We start from the raw sequence: 20644 nt of genomic DNA on the forward strand, positions 1-20644 counted from the left end.
GAGTCTGAGGAATAGAAGAAAAAAAGAATGAAGTGAACAGAGACTAACTGGCCTTGTGATACGCTAAGTGAGCCAACTTATGTGGTATAAGAGTCCCAGCAGAAGAAAAGAGAAAAGGGCAGAAATAATATTTGAAAAAATAATGTCTGAAAACCTCCCAAATTTAACAAAAGACACAAATCTCCAAATCCATGATGCTCAATGGGTTCCAAGTAGTATCAACTCAAAGAGACCCACACAAAGACACATCATAATCAACTATCAAAAGATAAAAACAAACTTGAAATCAGTGAGAGAGAAGTAAAGTGTCACATACAATGGACCTTTAATAAAACTGTCAGTTTCTCATCAGAAATCTTGGAGTCCAGAAAGCAGTGAATTGATATATTTTAATTGCTGCAAAACAACAACAATACCACACAAAACTACCAACTGAGAATTCTTCATTTGGCAAAACTGTTGCAAATGAAGGATAAATTAAGACATTAATTTAAGCTAAGTGAGTTTGTTACTACTAGAATTGCCCTAAAAAAGTAGTCGTTCTTGCTGAAGTTTAAGAGCACTAGACAGTAACTCAAAGCTTTATGAATGAGTAAGTAACATAAAGGTAACTACGTAAGCAAATATAAAAGCCAGAATCACTCAGCTTTTGGTTCTTAACTCTGTCTTTCCCTGTATGATTTAAAAGGCAAAGACATAAAACAGCAATTTTTTTTTCATAAAACAACAATTATAAGTTGATGTTGATGGACAATGTATAACAATGTAGTTTGTAACAATGACAGCATAAAAGAGGAGGGATGGAGGTGTATACAAGTGGAGCATTTGTCTAGTATTGAAACTAAGTTGGTATTATTCACAGTAGGTCATCATAAGATACTAATTTTAATCCTTAAGGTAAATGCTAAGAAAAAAACTAAAAGATTACAGAATGGAAAAGAAGAAGCAAATTAAAATGGCATATTACAAAAATCAACTAAATACAAAAAGAAACAGTGATGGAAGAATTGAGGGACAAAAAGCAAATAAGAAACACACAAAAGAGCTAAATGGCAGAAGTCCTTCATTAATAAGAATTGCTTTGTCGCATTGGTCCCAGCCTATTGAGAATGATATTGTTGGTGAGGAATGCCTGAGGGATTCATCTGGGCCTGTATTACTCACATTTTGTGGCTGGACTAGCCCTTTGGTTCTTATTATGATTATAGGATACGCTTTAGCAAAAACCCCACCAGGAACCATTGAGGAAAAAGATTTATTACTCGTAGGTGCTGGAAGCTACATGGCATGCCTAAAGGCCACATAGCCAGATTATTGGGAAGAAAGAGTACAGAGCTGGGGCTCTGCCTTTACTAGGGTCCAATGGTGGGGTGTTTAGGTTTCACAGGTTTACTCTTTATTGGCTAATTTAGTGCATAAAAGCTGGAGTTAGGACATGGGAAAGGAGAAGCTGGTCATTCAAGCAGTCTAGTTTACCCAGGGGTGTCTGAAAGAGGGGTCCTCATAGGTGGGGGCAGCCTAATTCCTTAACTGGTTGTTTTGCTAGTAGCTGTGTCATACAGCTGGCACTGTGTTTTTCAAGATGGATGTCTTTTGAAATGGACTCCTCAGCAACCAAAAGCTCAACGTCAGGCACTTACAGTACAATCAAAAAACTTCATGTCAGACACTTACATTACGTAGTTTAAATGTAAATGGATTTTAAATTAATTGAGCTCCAATTAAAGGCAGATATTGGCAGAATGAATATAAAGAAACACAACCCGTGTCCTGAAAACCAAAGACATCTTGAGAAAGAACAAAATTGGAGGACTCATACTTCCAGATTTTGAAACCTACTACAAAGTGACAGTAATCAAAACAATGTAGTAGTGACATAAGAAGAGACATACAGATCACTAGAATAAGATAGAGAGCCCAGAAAGAAACCCTCACATATATAGTCAAATGATTTTCAACAAGGTGCCAAGACCATTCAATCTTTTCAACAAATGGCAGTGGGAAAACAAAATTTCTACATGGAGAAGAAAAGTTGGACTCCTACCTCATATCATAAGCAACAAATAACAGAAAATGGATCAAAGACCTAAATATAAGAACTAAAACTTATGGGGAAAACATAAGGGGAAACATCCATGACATTGGATTTGGCAATGATTTCTTGGATGTGACACCAAAAGCACAGCAACAAAAGAAAAAATAGATAAACTGGACTTTATCAAAATTTTACACTTTTGTACAAAGGACACTATCAAGAGAATGAAAAAATAACCCACAGAATGGGAGAAAATATTTGCAAATTATATGTATAAATATATGATACAGGATTACTAACCAGAATATATAAAGAATTCCTAAAACTCAGCAACAAAAGACAACTCAATTTAAAAACATGCAAAGGACTTGAATAGACATTTCTCCAATGCAGGTATACAAATGGAAAGTAACTACATGAAAAGATGATCAACTTAGTCATTAGGAAAATGCAAATCAAAAACATGAGATTCCATTTCTTTCCCACTAGGGTGGTTATAGTAAAGAAGACAGACAATAAAAGTTGGTGAGCATGTGGAGAAATTGGAACCCTCATACGTTGCTGGTGGGAATGTAAAATGGTGCACTGCTTTGAAAAACAGTCTGGAATTTCCTCAGATGTTAAATATAGAATTACCATATGATTCACAATTCCACTTGGATGTGTATATATCCAAGAAAACTGAAAACATAAAATATGTATATGAATGTTCATAGCACTATTCAAAACAGCCAAAAAGTACAAAATGTGAATATCTATCAACTGGGGAGACGATAAACAAATTATAGTATATCAGACAATGGAATATTACCAGCCATTTAAAGAAATGTGGTACTGATATATGATACAATACAATTGAGCCTTTAAAATATTATGCTAAGTGAAAGAAGCCAGTAACAGAAGGCCATATTTTATATGATCCCACTTATATGAAATGTCCAGGATAGGAAAATTCATAGAGACAGAAATTATTAATTACCATGGCCTGTGATGGGAATAAGTGCAGATGGGGGAATAAGGAATAACTTTGGAGCAATAAAAATATTCTAGGATTAAATAGTGGTAATGGATGCATAACTTTGTGAATGTTTTAAAAATCACTGAATTGTACACTTCAATAGTTGGATTTTGTTTTTCATTTTCTTTTTACTTTATTTATTTATTTATTTATTTAGGGAAAGAGAGTGAGTCAGGGACGGGCAGAGAGAGGGGAAGAGAGGATCTTAAGCAGGCCCTGTGCCCAGCACAGACCCTGGCATGGGACTCAATCTCATGACTGTGAGTTCATGACCTGAGCCGAAATGAAGAGTGGAACATTTAACCAACTGAGCCACCCAGGCGTCCCATATTTTTTTATAGTTGAATTTTATTATACATGCATGCCTCACTTTATTGCACTTCACTTTATTGCACTTTGCAGATACTGTCTTTTTTATGCATTGGAAGCTTGTGGCAGCCCTGCCTTGAGCAAGTCTATTGGTGCCATTTTTCTACCGCATTTGCTCACTTCATGATTGTCACATTTTGGTATTCTCACAATATTTCAAGCTTTTTTATTATTATTATATTTGTCATGGTAATCTGTCATCAGTGATTATGACTTTCTGAAAGCTTAGATGATGGTTAGCATTTTTTAAAGGAATAATGTGTTTATTTGCTATTTATTTTTATTTTGTGAAGGTATGTACATTTTTTAGACATAACGATATTGTGCTCTTAATGGACTACAGCATAGTGTAAACATAACTTTTATACATGCTGGGAAACCAGAAAATCCACTTGACTCACTTTATTGTGAGTTTCACTTTATTGCAATGGTTTGGAATAGAACTCACAAAATCTTCAAGGTATGCTTATATATGAATTATATTACAATTAAAATGTAAAGATCATGGAGGAACTGAAATATTCATATAACCACTCTGGAAAGCAGTTTGGCAATTTCATACAAAGTTACATATACATTTAACCCAGCAATCACATTTCTGAGGGAATTGAAGATCTATGTCAATACAAAGAATTGTACATGAATGTTCATAATAGCTAAAAACAAAACAACGTAAAAGTCCATTGATACGATGAATACATGTGAAGTAAGTGAATAAACAAATTGTAGTGTATTCACATAATGGAATACTACTCTGTAGGAATAGAAAGCAAACTAATGACACACATAGTAACTTTGGTAAAATTCAAAAGCATTATACTAAATGAAAGAAGCCAGGCCAGGAGAATATTTGATATATGATCATTTGCATCATTTAAAAATATGATTTTTTGATGAAAATATAAATTTCCAAAATTGACTCAATAAGAGATGGAAAAACATTAGTGAGAAGATAAACTGATTCCTAAAATTTGTTCTCTAGCTGATTTTTCTCTACTTTGAAGGCACAGATAATCTTTATGTTTCTATAAAGATGGAGAGTTTACTAATTTGTTGCATAAAACATGGTTATATTTATTGATAATATAACACTGATTGTCACAATCAGACAAGGTTCATACAGAAAGGAAATAAAACTCATGACTCAGGTTGGTTGGTCAAAATAACCACCCAACATTGTCAATAAAAATTTATATTTCTCATGTGAATTGACCTTATGACAATGCAACTAGCAAAATTCAGACTGTGGGAAACCTTGGACAAACAATCCAGGTTCCTTTGATAAAGAAATTGCCAGGGGGAAAAAGTAGATGGAAAGAATCTGGATTAAATTAGATTTAAGAGATATAATAACCATATGTATAAATCTAATTTGGATCCTCATTTGAGTAAACAAACTTTAAAAAATGGAGACAATACTCAATGCTGTTGAACACTTACATGGTTAACATGGTAAATTTTATGTATATTTTATGTATTTTAGAATAGGATTATTTGAACATTATATGACTATATTAAGAAATTATTGTTTTAGGTGTGATTGTGCTATGTGAATTAAATTTTTTAAAGTATCCTCATCTTTTGGAGATACCTAATGAAATATTTACAGATGAAATTACATGATGTCTTATATTTGCTTCAGAATAGCCCGTGAGATGGGAAGTTAACAGGGGTAAAGATGTAAGATGTAGAGATTGGCCATGAATAGAAATAATTGATGGAAGATGCATGCATCTGGGGTCTCTTTACCTTTGTATATTTTGATAACTGTCCATAATATAGTTTAAAATACACATTCCTGAGATCAGAATGAAGAGGTAATAATCAGTAAATTTGGGTTGGGATCTCAGGAATATGTCAATCTTTGGAACCTGCTATACCTAAGTGATTCTCGTACAGGATGTCCACATGCCTTAACTTGGAAAACATTGCTTTAGACCAATCTCACTTTTGAAACATAGATGCAAAAATCTTAAATACAATATTGACAAATAAAATAGCATATCAAAATCATTATATATGGTGAATAATTAGGATTTATTCAAAGAATGCAAGGATTGTTCAATGATGGCAATCCTACTAATTAATCATTTATGTCAGCAGAATTTATTGAGATAATTAATGCTTCTGTAACATGCAACTTCAAAATCACAGTGGTTTCACACAGGAAAGTTCCTTACTCAGGAACTTCAGTGACTCTTCTGTTACTCTGAAGAGTTACTTCAGTGACTCTTCTCTGGGTGATGACTAGGGATCTGGGCTCTTTTCATTAGGGCCACATCATGTCAGCATCCTTTCCCTCCGGCTTGTGGACTAGGGAGACAGTGTAAAAGACAGCATGGGACATTGCAGGGGTGAGTCACAGAAATGCATATTTCACTTTCACTCTTGATCTACTGGACATAATCCAGTCTCCTGGGCCTAATCTAACCACAAAGGAAGCTGGCAAATGTAGTCTTCCTGTGAGCCCTGGAAGAGAAAGCTATACCAATGACCAGCCAGTTTCTGCCACAGAGATGAGAGAGATACTACATATACAAGTTCTTTCACTTGCATATTCCATATCAAAAGTCCAACTTTAATTGCCACCAGTTTGTGCCACATTATTTTCATATCTCAGTTGTCACTTTGGATCTAAGGAAAAAGGAACCTGTATCCTTTCAAAAGTTGTTATTAACAAGGGAAAATTCTGTAGTCATCCTGATAGTGGTGATATAAAGCAAATTCCTCATTTAAAGCCAAAACAAAACAAAAATTTTAAGAATTGTAAAAGCAGTTTTACATTCACAGCAAAATGAGTGGAAGGTATAGAGATTCCAATATACCCGCTGCCCCAGCAAATGCATAGTCTCCAGCATTATCAACATCTCCCACCAGAATGATAGATTTGCTATAATTGATGAACCTACATCAATACATCAGAATCACCCAAAGTCTACAGTGTACATACAATACAGTCCATTTTTAGTGTTGTATTTTCTATGAGTTTGGACAAGTGCGTAATGATGTATCCATCATTATGGTATCATACAAAGTATTTTCACTACCCTAAAAATTCTCTGTAGTCTGCCTATTTGTCCCCTCCCCATTGCAAATCTCTGGCAACTGCTGATTTTTTTTATTGTCTCCATACCTTGCCTTTCCAGATTGTCATATAGTTGGGGTCGTACAGTTTGTAGCCTTCCCAGATTGGCTTCTTTCACTTGTAATATGCATTTAAGTTTCTTCCATGTCTTTTCATGGCTTGAGAGCTCATTTCTTTTTAGCATTGAATAATACTACATTATCTGGATACACCACAGTTTATCCATTCACTTACTTAAGGATATCTGAGCTACTTCCAAGTTTGGGCCATGATAAATTATTTTAAAGCTGCTATAAACACCCACGTGTAGGTTTTTGTGTAGACATAGTTTTCACTCCTTTGGGTAAATACCAAGGAGCATGATAGCAGGATCGTATGGTAAGAGTTTGTTTAATTATATAAGAAACCTCCAAACCATCTTCCAAAAGGTGACCATTTTGTATTCCAACCAGCAATAAATGAGAGTTCCTGTTGCTCCACATCCTCTCAATCATTTGGTGTCAGTGTTGTAGATTTTGGCCATTTTAATAGATATGTTGTTCTCTCTTGTTTCAATTTGCATTTCCTTGATTACATAGATGTGGAGTATCTTTTAATATGCTTATTTGTCATCAATATATTTTTTGGTGAGTTGCCTGTTCAGGTCTTTGGCCCATTTTTGAATCAGGTTGTTTGTTTGTTTTCTGATTGTTGAGGTTTTAGGGTTCTTTGTATATTTTAGATAATACTCCTTCATCAGATGTACCTTCTGCAAATATTTTCTTCTAGTCTTTGCAAAGAAGGTACGTCCCTAGAGACAATAATTGTTGTAGTGGTTTTCTGATCCCCAGTGTAGGTTGATAGTAGAACACAATTGAAATAGTAGTTCCAGATTCCCCAGTTTCTGGATTGCAGCAGGGAAAGCTATTCATTCCTTTGGCAGACCAGTTTTGAGTATTGTTTTGGAAGTCATTCTTGGTAGCCAAGCCTAGAGTCTTCATCTTTATACTGAGTGGTGTGTAAAATACTTAATCCCCCAGATTAAGCTTTCTGCTGCTTTCTGTTTTTGTGAGTAAATCCCAACTGACAATTGTTAGGTGGAAAATGCAGGCCATTGGAAAGAAAGAAAGAAACAAATAAAGAAGGAAAGAAGAAAGAAAAGAAAAGAAAGAAAGGAAGGAAGAAGAAAGAAAAGAAAGAAAAAGAAACGAAAAAGAAGAAAGGAGAAAGAAAAATGAGGCCGTTGAACACTATATCCCTTTCTGATGGCAAAACCAACCCAGGTGTTTAATTCTACTGAATTGCAAAGAAAAATGAGGAGAAGGTGCAGAAGTAGAGGAGAAAGATAGTCACACCATTAAGTAGGGCATGGTGCCATCACTGGAACAAAAACTTTTTGAAATTTTTGGCAGATATAAGCCAGTGAGATCAAATTGAGGGAAGTTAATGATAGTGATGCTAAATACTCAGTGCAAACAAAACTGGGCTCCCAAAAGATTTTTGGAGTAACTGTAAGTTCTGAATATCTGAGCCAGTACAGGGAAAATTGAAGGATTTCAGTTTGAAAGTTGTGAGAAGGCCCTAGATTTGAATTCCTGTTCTTGGCATTCTTCTCTAGGCTTCATTTTGCTTGATTTACTTGTTATGTAAAGTGAGTGGTTTTACCTGATATGGTTCTAACACATGCAATAAAAACAGAATGTTCTAAAATATACCCAGGATTTAGGTTTGGCCATGCCAACAGAACAGGAGATAATTGCCATGGTGAAGATAGTTTATTACTCAGTTCTCAAGAGTAGGGCATGCCCTACAATGCAGGGCCATACAGGGAAGCATCAGAGTTGGTTAAGAGGCAGAAGGAGTGAGGGGATAGTATGGACACCACTCTTCATTGTGATTTCTGTGGGAAAGGTAAGCTAAGCAGGGTGAGCAGATGTAGGATTGGCTAGTTGAATAATTTTGGCGGGCTCTGGGCTGTAGAGGCTGCCTCTAGTTGTCTGATTCCTGGGCCAGGAAAGATTAGGGAATAGGAATAGTGCCTCAGGCCAATAAAGGAGGTGGTTGAAGGATTGGGCTCTGAATTAGTTGGTTTGCTTTTAAGAAATGTGCTCTGCAGTGAGTATTTGCTATCTTTAGAAATTACCTAGCCCTGGGAGAGGCAGTCTCTCCAGGATCAGCAAGGTCCCAGATGCCAGAGCATCAATACAGAAAATAAGAAAATAAAGGGCCTGGTGGGCTCAATCAGTACAGTATGTGACTCTTGATCTTGGAGTTGTGAGTTCAAGCTCCATGTTGGACATGGAGATTACTTAAAAAAATTTTTTTTAATTATACAGAAAATAAGAAAATCTAGTTGATACACAGAGAAAGAAAGGAGTGTGTACTCCCAGATAACTTAGAGGTATGGAATCAGTAACCTTTAAGAAACTTGTAGGTGTGTTGGAAACTCTGGATCCAAGTGTTCCACAACTAAATCAAAACATGCAAATTTTGAGAAAGTTCTTAAACAAAGTTTCAAGGTCCTCTATGGGTGAATAACTAGGGAACATTTATTGAATACTCATTGTGTGCTAGGCACCATCCTAAGAAATCTACATATGTTATCTCATTTAATCCCCAACAATCCTGTGTAAATAAGTATTAATATTATTCCCATTTGCAGTTGGAGAACTGAAGCTTAGAGTGATTAAATAACTTGCCTGAGCTTATGCTGCTCATAAGTAGGAGTTGGCATTTAAACCCAGTTTAGTCTTAGAGTGATCACCCTTCTCTACCACCTCTCTACCTGCAATAAAGTTATAACAAGTAATTACACGTGTTCGCAAAGGCTTTGGACCGAAGTTCAGCTCAGCATGATAGTTAAGAGCACGTAAACAGGGTGAGAATAGTACTAACTTGATAAAGTTAAATTAGTTAATGTAGTGCACTTAAAACAGTGCCTGGCAACATAGTAAGCACTCAATAAATGTTAGCTATTATTATTATGTATATGCTTCCTTAGTATTTAACCTGTGTATGTATGAGAATTTGTTGGCTCAATGCCCTCTATAGCTATGATTAAGACCTAGCCTTAAATAAAAATAAATTTAAAAGTCAATAGCTAACTCCTCTTTGCAATATTCATAACACAAATACCCATATGAAAAGAGGAATTGGAATTATAAGAGCATTAATAGTTATTCTAACATTCTTTAAAGTGTTTGATATGTACTAGCATGACATTCATTGCCCTAACTTGTTTCTGTGTATAGGAATGACCTGAAGACTATAACAATTTTCTTATGTAATTTCATTTTATTTTTTTAGAGAAAAGCGGTTACAGGAATGGAAAGCTCTTAAGATAAAACAAAAATTTGGGGAATTAAGAGAAATTTCTGGAAATCAGTATGTGAATGAAGTCACAAATGCAGAAAAAGATGTGTCAGTTATAATTCATTTATACAGATCAAGGTAATTACTATAGTATTTCTGTAAAATGTTAATATACTAATGTTTTAAGATATTTATGTCTGGTTTTGAGGCTTTATAAGGCATATGACAAAGACCACTCAAGAAAAGAAAAATTATACATATGTATATACACATATATATGTATGTGTATATATATATGTATGTATGTATATATATATATACACATAATGTTAAAAAACAAAATTCAAGTAAAAATCAAGTAAAATTGAAGATCTGATTGACTTCATTAAACAATTAATGAATCAGGCAGCATCCTATCTAGAACAAATGTAGAGGGGAGCTCCAAAGAGTTGTACAAAATGGAAGGCTTTTATAGGAAGGAGGGCGGACAGGAAGCTATTAGTAAAAGAAAAGGAAGGATTGTTTCTCTCAGGGGGAATACAGGGGTGTTCTTATTAGATGGATCACCTCATCTTCCTTTGGGGAATGGAGAGCCCATGTAACAGATTACCTCATTTGGTACTAACCAGAAAATTCCAGATTGATTAAATTCCACTTCTGGAGAGGTCGAAACTGCAATAAGTATTTGTTTGCTGTCTTGGGGGCAAGTGACTCCACCTTGGGCCTTGTGGCTTCCTTTTTAATGTGTACTTAATATACAAATGGAGTAATTGGCTTCAGGGATTAAATTAGATATTTTAATATGTTTTCATGTCTCATTTAAAGAATCTGTGGCACTTCTTAAAAGAATAACACTCTTTCAGGGCACCTGGCTGGCTCAGTTAGAAGAACATGCAACTCTTGATCTCCAGAGTTGTGAGTTTGAGTCCCACATTGGGTATGGAAACTACTTAAATAAGTAAATGAATTAAAAAGAAAAAAAAGAGGGGCACCTGGGTGGCTCAGTCAGTTAAGCATCCAACTCTTGATTTTGGTTCAATTCATGATCTCATGGTCATGGGATTGAGTCCCATGTCAAGCACCCCCCTGTCCAGCTCCACATTGAGCATGGAGCCTGCTTAAGATTCTCTCTCTCTCCCTCTCTCTCTGCCCCTCCTCCATGCATGCACACTTTCTCTCAGAAAAAGAAAAAAGAAAGAGAGAAAGAAAGAAAGAAAGAAAGAAAAAGAAAAATGACATTCTCTGGCAGTTATTTTTTTGTTAGCTTATTACAGAAAATTTCAAACATACTGAAAAGTAGAAAGAATGATAAAATGAATACCCTAAATGCCAGCCAGGTAGATTTGAAAATGAACATTTTGCCATTTTTGTATCTTTTTGTCTGTATGTGGGTATGTGCCTGTGTACCTATCTGCAGGATCATTTCAAACTAAATTACACACAGCGTGAAGCTTTACTCCTGAGTACTTCAGCATGCATCTTCAAAATATAAGGGCATTTCTCTATATGACCACAATACTGTTTTCTCACCTAAAAAAATTAGTTATAATTCCAAAATTAATAATAATTGACAAAGGATCCAGTTAAGGATCACGCAGTACATTTGGATATATCATGTCTCTGAAGTCTCTTTAAAAAAAATTTTTTTTTAACGTTTTATTTTATTTTTGAGACAGGCAGAGACAGAGCATGAACAGGGGAGGGTCAGAAAGAGGGAGACACAGAATCTGAAACAGGCTCCAGGCTCTGAGCTGTCAGCACAGAGCCCGACGTGGGGCTAGAACTCACGGACCGTGAGATCATGACCTGAGCCGAAGTCGGCCGCCTAACCGACTGAGCCACCCAGGCACCCCTGAAGTCTCTTTTAATAGAACAATTCCCTCATACTCACCTCTACTCCCCAAGCAGTTAATTTATAGTGCCTACTTGTACTAAGTTTAACCCAAGTGTCCCCAGGCCTTACCAACCTGGTATATGATAATTGGGTAGAGTGGCCCATTCCCCAACTCTGTGTCACAGAGATCCTGCAAGCTCCCAGAGTTTCACAAATCTCTCTAGAGTTAGGTCCCAGCAACTCTGCCTGGGTGCCAAGCCAGTCCAGGAACATAGGTGATGCCAATTGCCCTCATTGTTTTCATCCATTCTCTGAATAAAAGATTTTTTTCTCCAGGTCCTCAGAGAAACTCTGTACAGAGCAATTTATGCAGATTAGGGCCCTGCTGTTTACCAGCTCACCAGTTCCTCACGCGAATTTTGAGAGGACACCAGGCTCCATAAAAGAAGACATGACTGTTATTGTAACTAAAATGCTTGGTAATTAATTTTTGAGTAGTTTAAGGCCTTAAAAAGAATCTTTCGCATTATCTGATTTTGTACTACTTATCTGATTTTGATTTCTCATGCATAAATATGAGAAACATGGACATTTACAATAATGGGATCTGTGCGTGAGAAGTGTTATATACAAATAGCTTACTAAATATCTTTTCTGAGACCCAGAATAGATGTTGGTTCTGAATGCCCATACCATGGCATAAAATTATTTACTTTAACAGTTATTTCTGGATACATTAATTAAATTTCACAAATAATTTTCAAAAATTCATGCAAGAGATTGATGTGTTATAGTTTCAGTTAGGCTGTTTCAAACTATCATATAACTTTGATGGACTCAAAGGATAAGCATCTTTTTAAAATATTTAAAAAAAATTTTGTAACATTTATTTATTTTTGAGAGAGAGAGAGAGGGAGCTGAGAAGGGGAAGAGAGAGAGAGGGAGACACAGAATCTGAAGCTGGCTCCAGGCTGTCAGCACAGAGCCTGACGCAGGGCTTGAACCCACGAACTGTGAGTCCATGACCTGAGCCGAAGTCTAGCACTCAACTGACTGAACCACCCAGGCGCCCCTTAAAATAATATTTTAAGTGTTTGTGACCTCAGAGGGCACTCAATCTAAGATAGTTACATAAAATATTTTTTTCTTGACACTAAGAAAATGTATTCATGTGTTGCTATAGAACATACATTTTAAGAAAATTAATCTATAATCAAATTAATCTCTCTATATTTTATTTTTATTTGAGAGAGAGAGAGCAAGCACATGAGTAGGGGAGGAGCACAGAGAGAGGGAGAGAGAGAGAGAATCCCAAAAGCAGGCCCCATGCCCAGCACAGAGTCTGATGTGGAACTCAATCTCACAACCTTGAGATCATGACCTGAGCCACCCAGGGGCCCCTATAATAAAATTTATAAAACAGAAAAAAATTATTTATATTACAAATAGTCCTTAGAAAAGTCTACTTTTTAACTTAATGGATTTACTCATAATTTCATCTTGTGAAGTGGAATATAACTGTTAAACATATTTGTATTTCTAGCTACCTTCTATAAATTTTATAGGAACATAAGATCTTGTTTTTTATCTGGGTTCCTAAGTTCTATAATTTTAATGTCTTTTTGCTATTAAATTTATGGAACTGGGCCAACTCTTCATCGAAGTGAAGGCTCAGCTTGCTTAGTGTCCCCTTAGGGGAAGCTAACTCACCCTGGGCCAGTAAGCCTAGTAGCTGAGCTGCTTGGTCAACCTTGATTCTGATTTTATCCAATCTTACACCTGTGCCCAAATTATAATTTTGGGTTTCTACATCATTCCTATGCCAAACGCATATTTTAAAACTTGAAGACCATAAAAAGGCCCTTAATTCATGTGCTAATGTCAGAGGTCTCCCTTATATTTTATAGCTCTTCTGGGGTTAAATTCTGGCCCTTGAATTCTAACACCAAATTTGTTCCTTTACCATTTGCTGTCAGAATTGTCTTCAGACAAGCACTTTCTCCCTGCACCATAATCTATGACACCATACTTTTCTAATTCCACACTTTTCACTATCACCATCAATGTCCACCTGCCTTCTACCATTCATATCACATACCCCATAAGTCTGTTGTACCAACTCAGCTCTCATTCTGACAGGAATGATAAAAATCCCTTTGAATTAGATATCTAATTTAGTGGGTGCATTTCACCTATTTGAGAAAAACTGAAACTTATAAAGTCAATTTATGTTCTTGCTTTGTGTGGAAAACTGATAATTAAGTTAGGCAGGACATACTTTTCTAATATTAAAGTAGTCCACACACTAAAATAAAGCAGGATCTAGATTTGTAGCAGGTTATAATTATCAAAATGAATGATGTTATATATTCTGAAATGTAAATTAAATGTATAATACATTTAATTTGTTTTTCTTAGCTTTGTTTCTTGCTCTATAAATTGATATACAACATTGTCTAGTATTAAGAGGATGTCTGAGGATTTTGTAGATGCTGGAGATGCAAAAGGCATGTAAGACATCTGTCTGTCATTAAAGAAATTTCAATATAGTAGAGAAAGACAATTAAACATAATAATAAGGTCTACGTGCTAGAATTGAATTCTGTACATAGTAGAATAAAAGTACTGAAGAGGGAGTAGTAAGATTTATCCTTGCAAAGAGGGACGTGTGGAACTTTCTATAGAGTGTGTAACTCTTGGTCTTGGCCTCAAAAAATAAGATTCCCCAAGGAGGAAGTAAACAGGATGAATGGGGTGTATTAGAGGTACAGCTTGAAGAAGGATACAGAAATAAGATACAGTATCTTACTTTGGAGGGTTTTAAGTAATGGTAGGAGGCAAAGCAGAATGCTGGGGAGACCACTAAGAACCTTAAAAGCTACACGGAGGAGCCCAGACTTTATTCTAAAGGCAGTGAGGAGCCATGGAGGTAAGCTAGAGGGAAGGGCAGTTGTTACATGATGAGATTTTCATGCTGAGCTCAACTTTGTCAGCAGGGTCAAGGATGAATTTTGGGAACCAAGCCTGGAAACAGACTATTTAGGACAATCTGATGTAGCTCAGATAAGAAAGGAAAGGAATAAAGTAATGGAGAGAAAGAGGAGAGGATAGGTATAAGGAGGTAGAAGCAACCTGACTTGATTACTGGTTAGATGTTGTAGAGAAAAGAGGCTTTTGGCTTGAGTGCTAACCTAAGAAAATACAGAAGAAATGTATAATATATACATATATAGCAGGTTTTTTTTTTTTCTTTGAAAGAGGAGGGGAGATGCAGTTCATCAGTGCTATCAGAATGGATAAGATTGTACAGTGAATGTGTCTAGTATGAGAAGAGGGTCCAGGAAGAATACCTACATTTGAGGCATAGACAGAAGAAGGAAGTCAAAGAAGTAAGAAGGAAATTAATAGAAAGTGTTATCACAAAAGCCAAAAAAGGAGAACCTTTCAAGAAAGGAAGTGAACAGGGCATAGAGATGATTATTTTCTTTTTTATTTGGACTATGAAAAGGAGATAGAATAGCTATCTGAAGAAGACAGAGTTGTAAGGAAGTCTAAAAAAAAATTAGTAACTTGAATATATTTATAGAAAGTGGAGAAGACTGGGGGTGCCTGGGTGGCTCAGTAGGTTAAGCGTCCAGCTCTTGGTTTCGGCTCAGGTCATGATCTCAGTTCATGAGTTTGAACCCTGAGTTGGGCTCTGCGCTGACAGTACAGAGCCTGCTTGGGATTCTCTCTCTCTTCCTCTCTCTGCCCCTCTCCAACTCTCTCTCTCTCCCTCTCTCTCAAAATAGATTAAGGAGAAAAAAAAAAAAGAAAGTGGAGAAGACTGAAAAAAAAAAAACAGGAAAAAAGAGGGCAGAATAACAAGCAGAGAAAGGTCCCACAGGAAATGGAAGGCGTATGGGATAAAGTAAAGGAGTAACTCTGAAACAGTTTGATAAAGCTGTGAGTGATAGAGAAAAGAGACTGAAGAGTGGGTATAATGGGAGTGAAGTGATAGAGCTAGAAGAATTTCAGGTTCTGGTTACAGTTCCAATCAATAGTTTTGGAAAATTTATTTATTTTTAGTAATCTCTATACCCAAGGTGGGGCTTCAACTCACAACCCCAAGATTAAGAGTCGCATGATCTTCTGACTGAGCCAGCCAGGTGCCCCTTAAATATCTGATAGGGAATAGTTCTGGATAATAGGGAACAGGATGCTGCATGGAGTGGGATGTCAAAGAAAAGTGTGGGTGAAGTATGTTCGAGTCAAGAAATTCAAGGAAGTTTGAGATAAGACAGTTTGGATGTGATAATCTCTTGTGGAAATAAGCCTAAGGCGGTCAAAAGAGTTGGAACTTCTTGTTTAAACTTAGAATTGCCAAGGATTCCCTAGAAGTGTGTTTTCTTTTTTCCCCCTGGGTCCTATAAAGTAGGAACTGGCTTGATTAAATTGATGCTAAGTCACATGTGGTTAGCCTTAGTTAGGCATCAAATTCCCATGGCAGCAAGCTTCACTCCCAGGCTGTAATTGTGTTTGTAATTAATATGGGAGGACTTTGCAGTTGGCTCATACTCATTAAAGGTAATAGTAGAGAATTAAAGTTGATATGCTGTTACATTAAAAGAATATCCAAAGCTATATTTTTGTCATGAAGATGTTTCACTTACTTCATTAGATTGAGATAAGTAGTCTGTTTTTAAAGATATTGTGTATTATTTTTCTTTTTAGCATCCCAATGTGTTTGTTGGTTAACCAGCATCTTAGTCTTCTAGCAAGAAAGTTTCCAGAAACTAAATTTGTTAAAGCCATCGTGAATAGTTGTATTCAACACTACCATGACAATTGTTTACCAACAATTTTTGTTTATAAAAACGGTCAGATAGAAGGCAAATTCATTGGAATTATAGAATGTGGAGGCATAAATCTCAAGCTAGAAGGTAATGATATTATTTTTAAAATGTTTATTAAAAAGGGGTGAAAACTTCCACAAATTAACAAGTAACATGAAAGTTTATCTTCATAAAACATAAGGTTTTTTTCCTCTAGCTTCTGGTGTCTTCTTCCATGTCTCCAGATTAATTTTCCTCAATAATACTCTTGTTATAACATCCACTTGCTTAAATTCTTAATAGTTCCTTGTGTCAAATCAGTTAAAAATACAAAATCTTCTACTTGAGCATTTCAGCCCACCTATCCAGCTATATTTCTGCAGTGCTTTCTAGTTTCTGTTCCAGCCAGGCTGGTCTTCAGTCACTACCACAGACATACCTTACTCATTTGTGCCTTTATTCTTTGTCTCATACTCCTTCCCTATACCCAAAATACCCCACCATTCTTTATTCTTCCTTCCATGCCCTATTCCTTCGTGGTTTTCCTAGATTTCCATTTTGCTCATTGTGTGATTTTGGACCAATTCATAATCTTGTCTTCCTCTTCTCTACGAAATTTCTGTAGCGTATTTTCTTAATTTATTTTTCACTTATCCACATACTATCCAATTTTGTTAATCAATTCCCTTTATTTTCTTTTCCATTGTACACAGCACAATACTTTATAATTTTATCTTCTTTAAGAATTTTTATTTCCTAACCTACTTTTAAAAAATGTTTTATTTTTTTGAGAGAGAGACAGAGCATGAGCAGGAGAGGGGCAGAGAAAGAGGGAGACACAGAATCTGAAACAGGCTCCGGGCCCTGAGAACCTGACGCAGGGCTGCAGCTCACAGATCATGAGATCATGACCTGAGCCAAAGTCCGATGCTTAACTGACTGAGCCACCCAGGCACCCACTTCCTAACCTACTTCTAAGGCCATATCTTTGATCTAGTCATTTCTTAGAACTGCTTGAATTCTATTTTATTAAAATCTTTTTCTCACACCATCATGTTAAAGTCATTGGACCTCATCCCTTTAATTTGAAAGAAATTAATACAGGGGCACCTGGGTGGCTCAGTTGGTTGGGCCACCAACTTCGGCTCAGGTCATGATCTCACAGTTTGTGAGTTTGAGTCCTGCATCGGGGTCTGCACTGACAGCTCAGAGTCTGGAGCCCTGCTTTGGATTCTGTGTCTCCCTCCTTGTGCTATCTCTCAAAAATAAATAAATGTTAAAAAAAATAAAAGAAATTAATACATAAGAGTACAAACAATAATATAGTAAACATTCATGTAATCAATTACTGCCAAAAATAACAAATGTGAACATTTATTCATGTTTGCATGAGTTGTTTCTTTGTTGCTCAAATAAACATTATAGATATAGTTGAAGTTACCTAGATTTTCATTCCTAGTCCCATTCTCCTCCCTGTCTCCCTGGAGGCAATCACTATCATGAGTAGTATGTTATCTCATCTGTGTTTTTTTTGTTTTTTGGGGTTTTTTTTGTGTGTGTGTATAAACATTTTTAAAAAATTGTTGTAGGGTGCCTGGGTAGATCAGTTGGTTGAGCATCTGACTCTTGATCTCAGGGTCATGAGTTCAAGCCCCGCTGGTTGTGGTGCCTACTTTAAAAAAAAAAAAAAAAATTGTTGTAAAATGCACATAACATGAAATGTATCCATTTATCTTAACAATTTTTAAAATATACAATACAGTATTATTAATTATAGTTACTATGCTGTACATTACATCCCCAGGACTTATTTATTTAGCCATTTTTAGGTATATAGTTCAGTGTCATTAAGTACATTCACACTGTTGTGCAACCATTACCATCATCCATCTCTAGAACTTTTTATCTTGCATAACTGCAACTCTATACCCACTGAAAAATAGCCCCCTTCATTTCCCTTTTCCTCTAGTCTTGGCAACCACCGTCCGTCCACTTTCTGATTCTATGAATTTGGCTACTCTCAGTACCTCATATAAATGAATGATACAGTCCCTTTGTGACTGGCTTATTTCACTTAGCATAATGTCCTTAAGGTTCATTCATATTACAGCATTTGTCAGGATTTCCTTCGTTTTTAAGGCTGAATAATATTCCATTTTATGTTTAGACCACGTTTTGTTTATCCATTCATCTGTCCGTGGGCACTTGGGTTGCTTATACTCTTTGGCCATTATGAATCATGCTGCTATGAATGTAAATGTACAAAAATAATCTGTTCTAGTCCCTGCCTTCAATTCTTTTGGGTATTTATTCAGAAGTTGAATTGCTGGATTATATAGTAATTCTATTTTAAGTTTTTGAGAAATAGCATAGTGTTTTGCACAGTGGCTGCCCCATCTTACACTGCCACCAACAGGGCAGAGGAGTTCCAATTCGTCCACATCCTTGCCAACATCTGTTGTTTTCTGTGTGTGTGTGTGTGTGTGTGTGTTTTGCATAGTACCATTCTAATATATGTGAGGTGTTTTCTCCACTGATTTTTAATGTTTCCTAATGTCATTTTTCATGGTTCCCAAAATGCTTCAATGTATTTCTGAAGTCTCTAATATACCTCTACTATTTGTCTCAACACAGCACTGTGTTTATTACTATAGCTTTATAACAACCTAGTTGTCTCTAGTAGGGCAAGTCTTTTTCAAAATTTCATGTAGATGTTGGAATTAGTCAACTTATGTGAAAAATTCTGTTGATTATTAGAATCATATTTATAGATTGTTGGGAGACTTGATATCCAATAACAGTGAATGTTCCTACCCATGAATGAGATAGATCTCATCATTTATTTTGGTCCTTTATGGTTTTTGTAATTTTCCTCACAGATATATATATCACATTTTGTAACATATTTTATAATTTTCCTCAGGAGTGTGTTTTATAATTTGCTTCATAAATATTCTGTTCGTCTATACAGTACTTAGGAATAAATTTAACAAAATGATGAATTTTCAGGGATTGGGGTTTTTGGCTATCAGTTAAATTCTTTTGGTTTCTCTCAGATATATTTTTGGTATTCATATTTTTATTAAAATTTTTCCATTAAAGTTTTCAAATGTGTTGGCATAAGTTTTTCATAGTCTCATAGCCATATTAGAATCTTTACCCTGACTATGTCCCATGTAAATTCTTTATATGAATTTATTTTTTTCCCTTTTGAGGTCATTTTTGCCTGAGGTATGTCTATTAGTTTCTTCAAAGAACCAGCTTTTGATTTTGTTGGTCACGTATACTGATTTTTTCTACTTTTGCTAAAGTCTTCATTATATTCCTCTTTCAGTTTTTTTTTTTTTTTTTTGGGGGGGGGTTACTTTATTGTTCTTTTCCTAGCTTCTTGATTTAAAATTTTAAGCCACTTATTTTAAGTCAATTTAAAATAAACATTTTAGCCGTAATTTCTCCCTTTAAGTATAACTTTGCTGTATCCAATGTGTATTTTGATATTGTAGTCCTTTCACAGTCACTCAGTTCTAAATATATCTAAATATACACATTAATTTTTTATTAGCATCAACTACTGTTTCATATAGATGAGAAATTCTTTTTATTTTCCAAGATTTTTATCTGATTTAATGATGGGTTATTTATTGCAGAACTTGAATGGAAACTAGCAGAAGTTGGAGCGATACAGACTGATTTAGAAGAAAACCCCAAAAAAGGCATTGTAGATGTGATGGTATCTTCAATTAGAAACACTTCTCTTTATGATGACACTAATAGTTCAAGCAGTGATAATGATGATACCAAATAGAAATATTTAATAAATAGCTTCAAAGTATTTATATACTGTTTTGTCAATGCCTTTATAGAGATCAGAAAATTTATAGATTTGTTTTATTTTTATATTAGAATTATAGCTTATATATCATTTTAAAAACTTTCAGGTATTTCAGAATTTATTGCCTCCAACAAAACCAGAATTTGTACTGGACCCTGTGGTTTATCCTTTTTTTGACCCACAAGTCCTCTGTGTTGCTTACCCCCAAAGAGGCCTATGAATAAAAATAATGAAAGATGACCTTAAATTTCATTTCAATTACATCAATAGCTTTTATTTTTATTTTTAAATTTTTATTATTAAATATTTTTTAAGTAGGCTCTACACCCAGTGTGGGGCTTGAACTCAGACCCTGACATCAAGAGT

At 35.4% G+C, this 20644-nt stretch overlaps 1 protein-coding gene across 1 annotated transcript in view; it reads left to right on the forward strand.

The window, feature by feature from the left end:
• Window positions 1-20278, forward strand: part of PDCL2 (phosducin like 2) — a 35708-nt gene extending 15430 nt beyond the window's left edge. The window contains exons 4-6 of the mRNA XM_019469605.2: window positions 9793-9936; window positions 16346-16554; window positions 20094-20278. Coding sequence (XP_019325150.2) covers window positions 9793-9936; window positions 16346-16554; window positions 20094-20251 — 511 coding nt within the window. The 3' untranslated portion in view covers window positions 20252-20278. The remainder of the gene's footprint in view (window positions 1-9792; window positions 9937-16345; window positions 16555-20093) is intronic.
• The last annotated feature ends 366 nt before the right edge of the window (window positions 20279-20644 follow it).

The sequence above is a fragment of the Panthera pardus genome, unplaced genomic scaffold, assembly GCF_024362965.1.
Source record: "Panthera pardus isolate Hobbes unplaced genomic scaffold, ASM2436296v1 HiC_scaffold_13, whole genome shotgun sequence".
Taxonomy (NCBI): domain Eukaryota; kingdom Metazoa; phylum Chordata; class Mammalia; order Carnivora; family Felidae; genus Panthera; species Panthera pardus.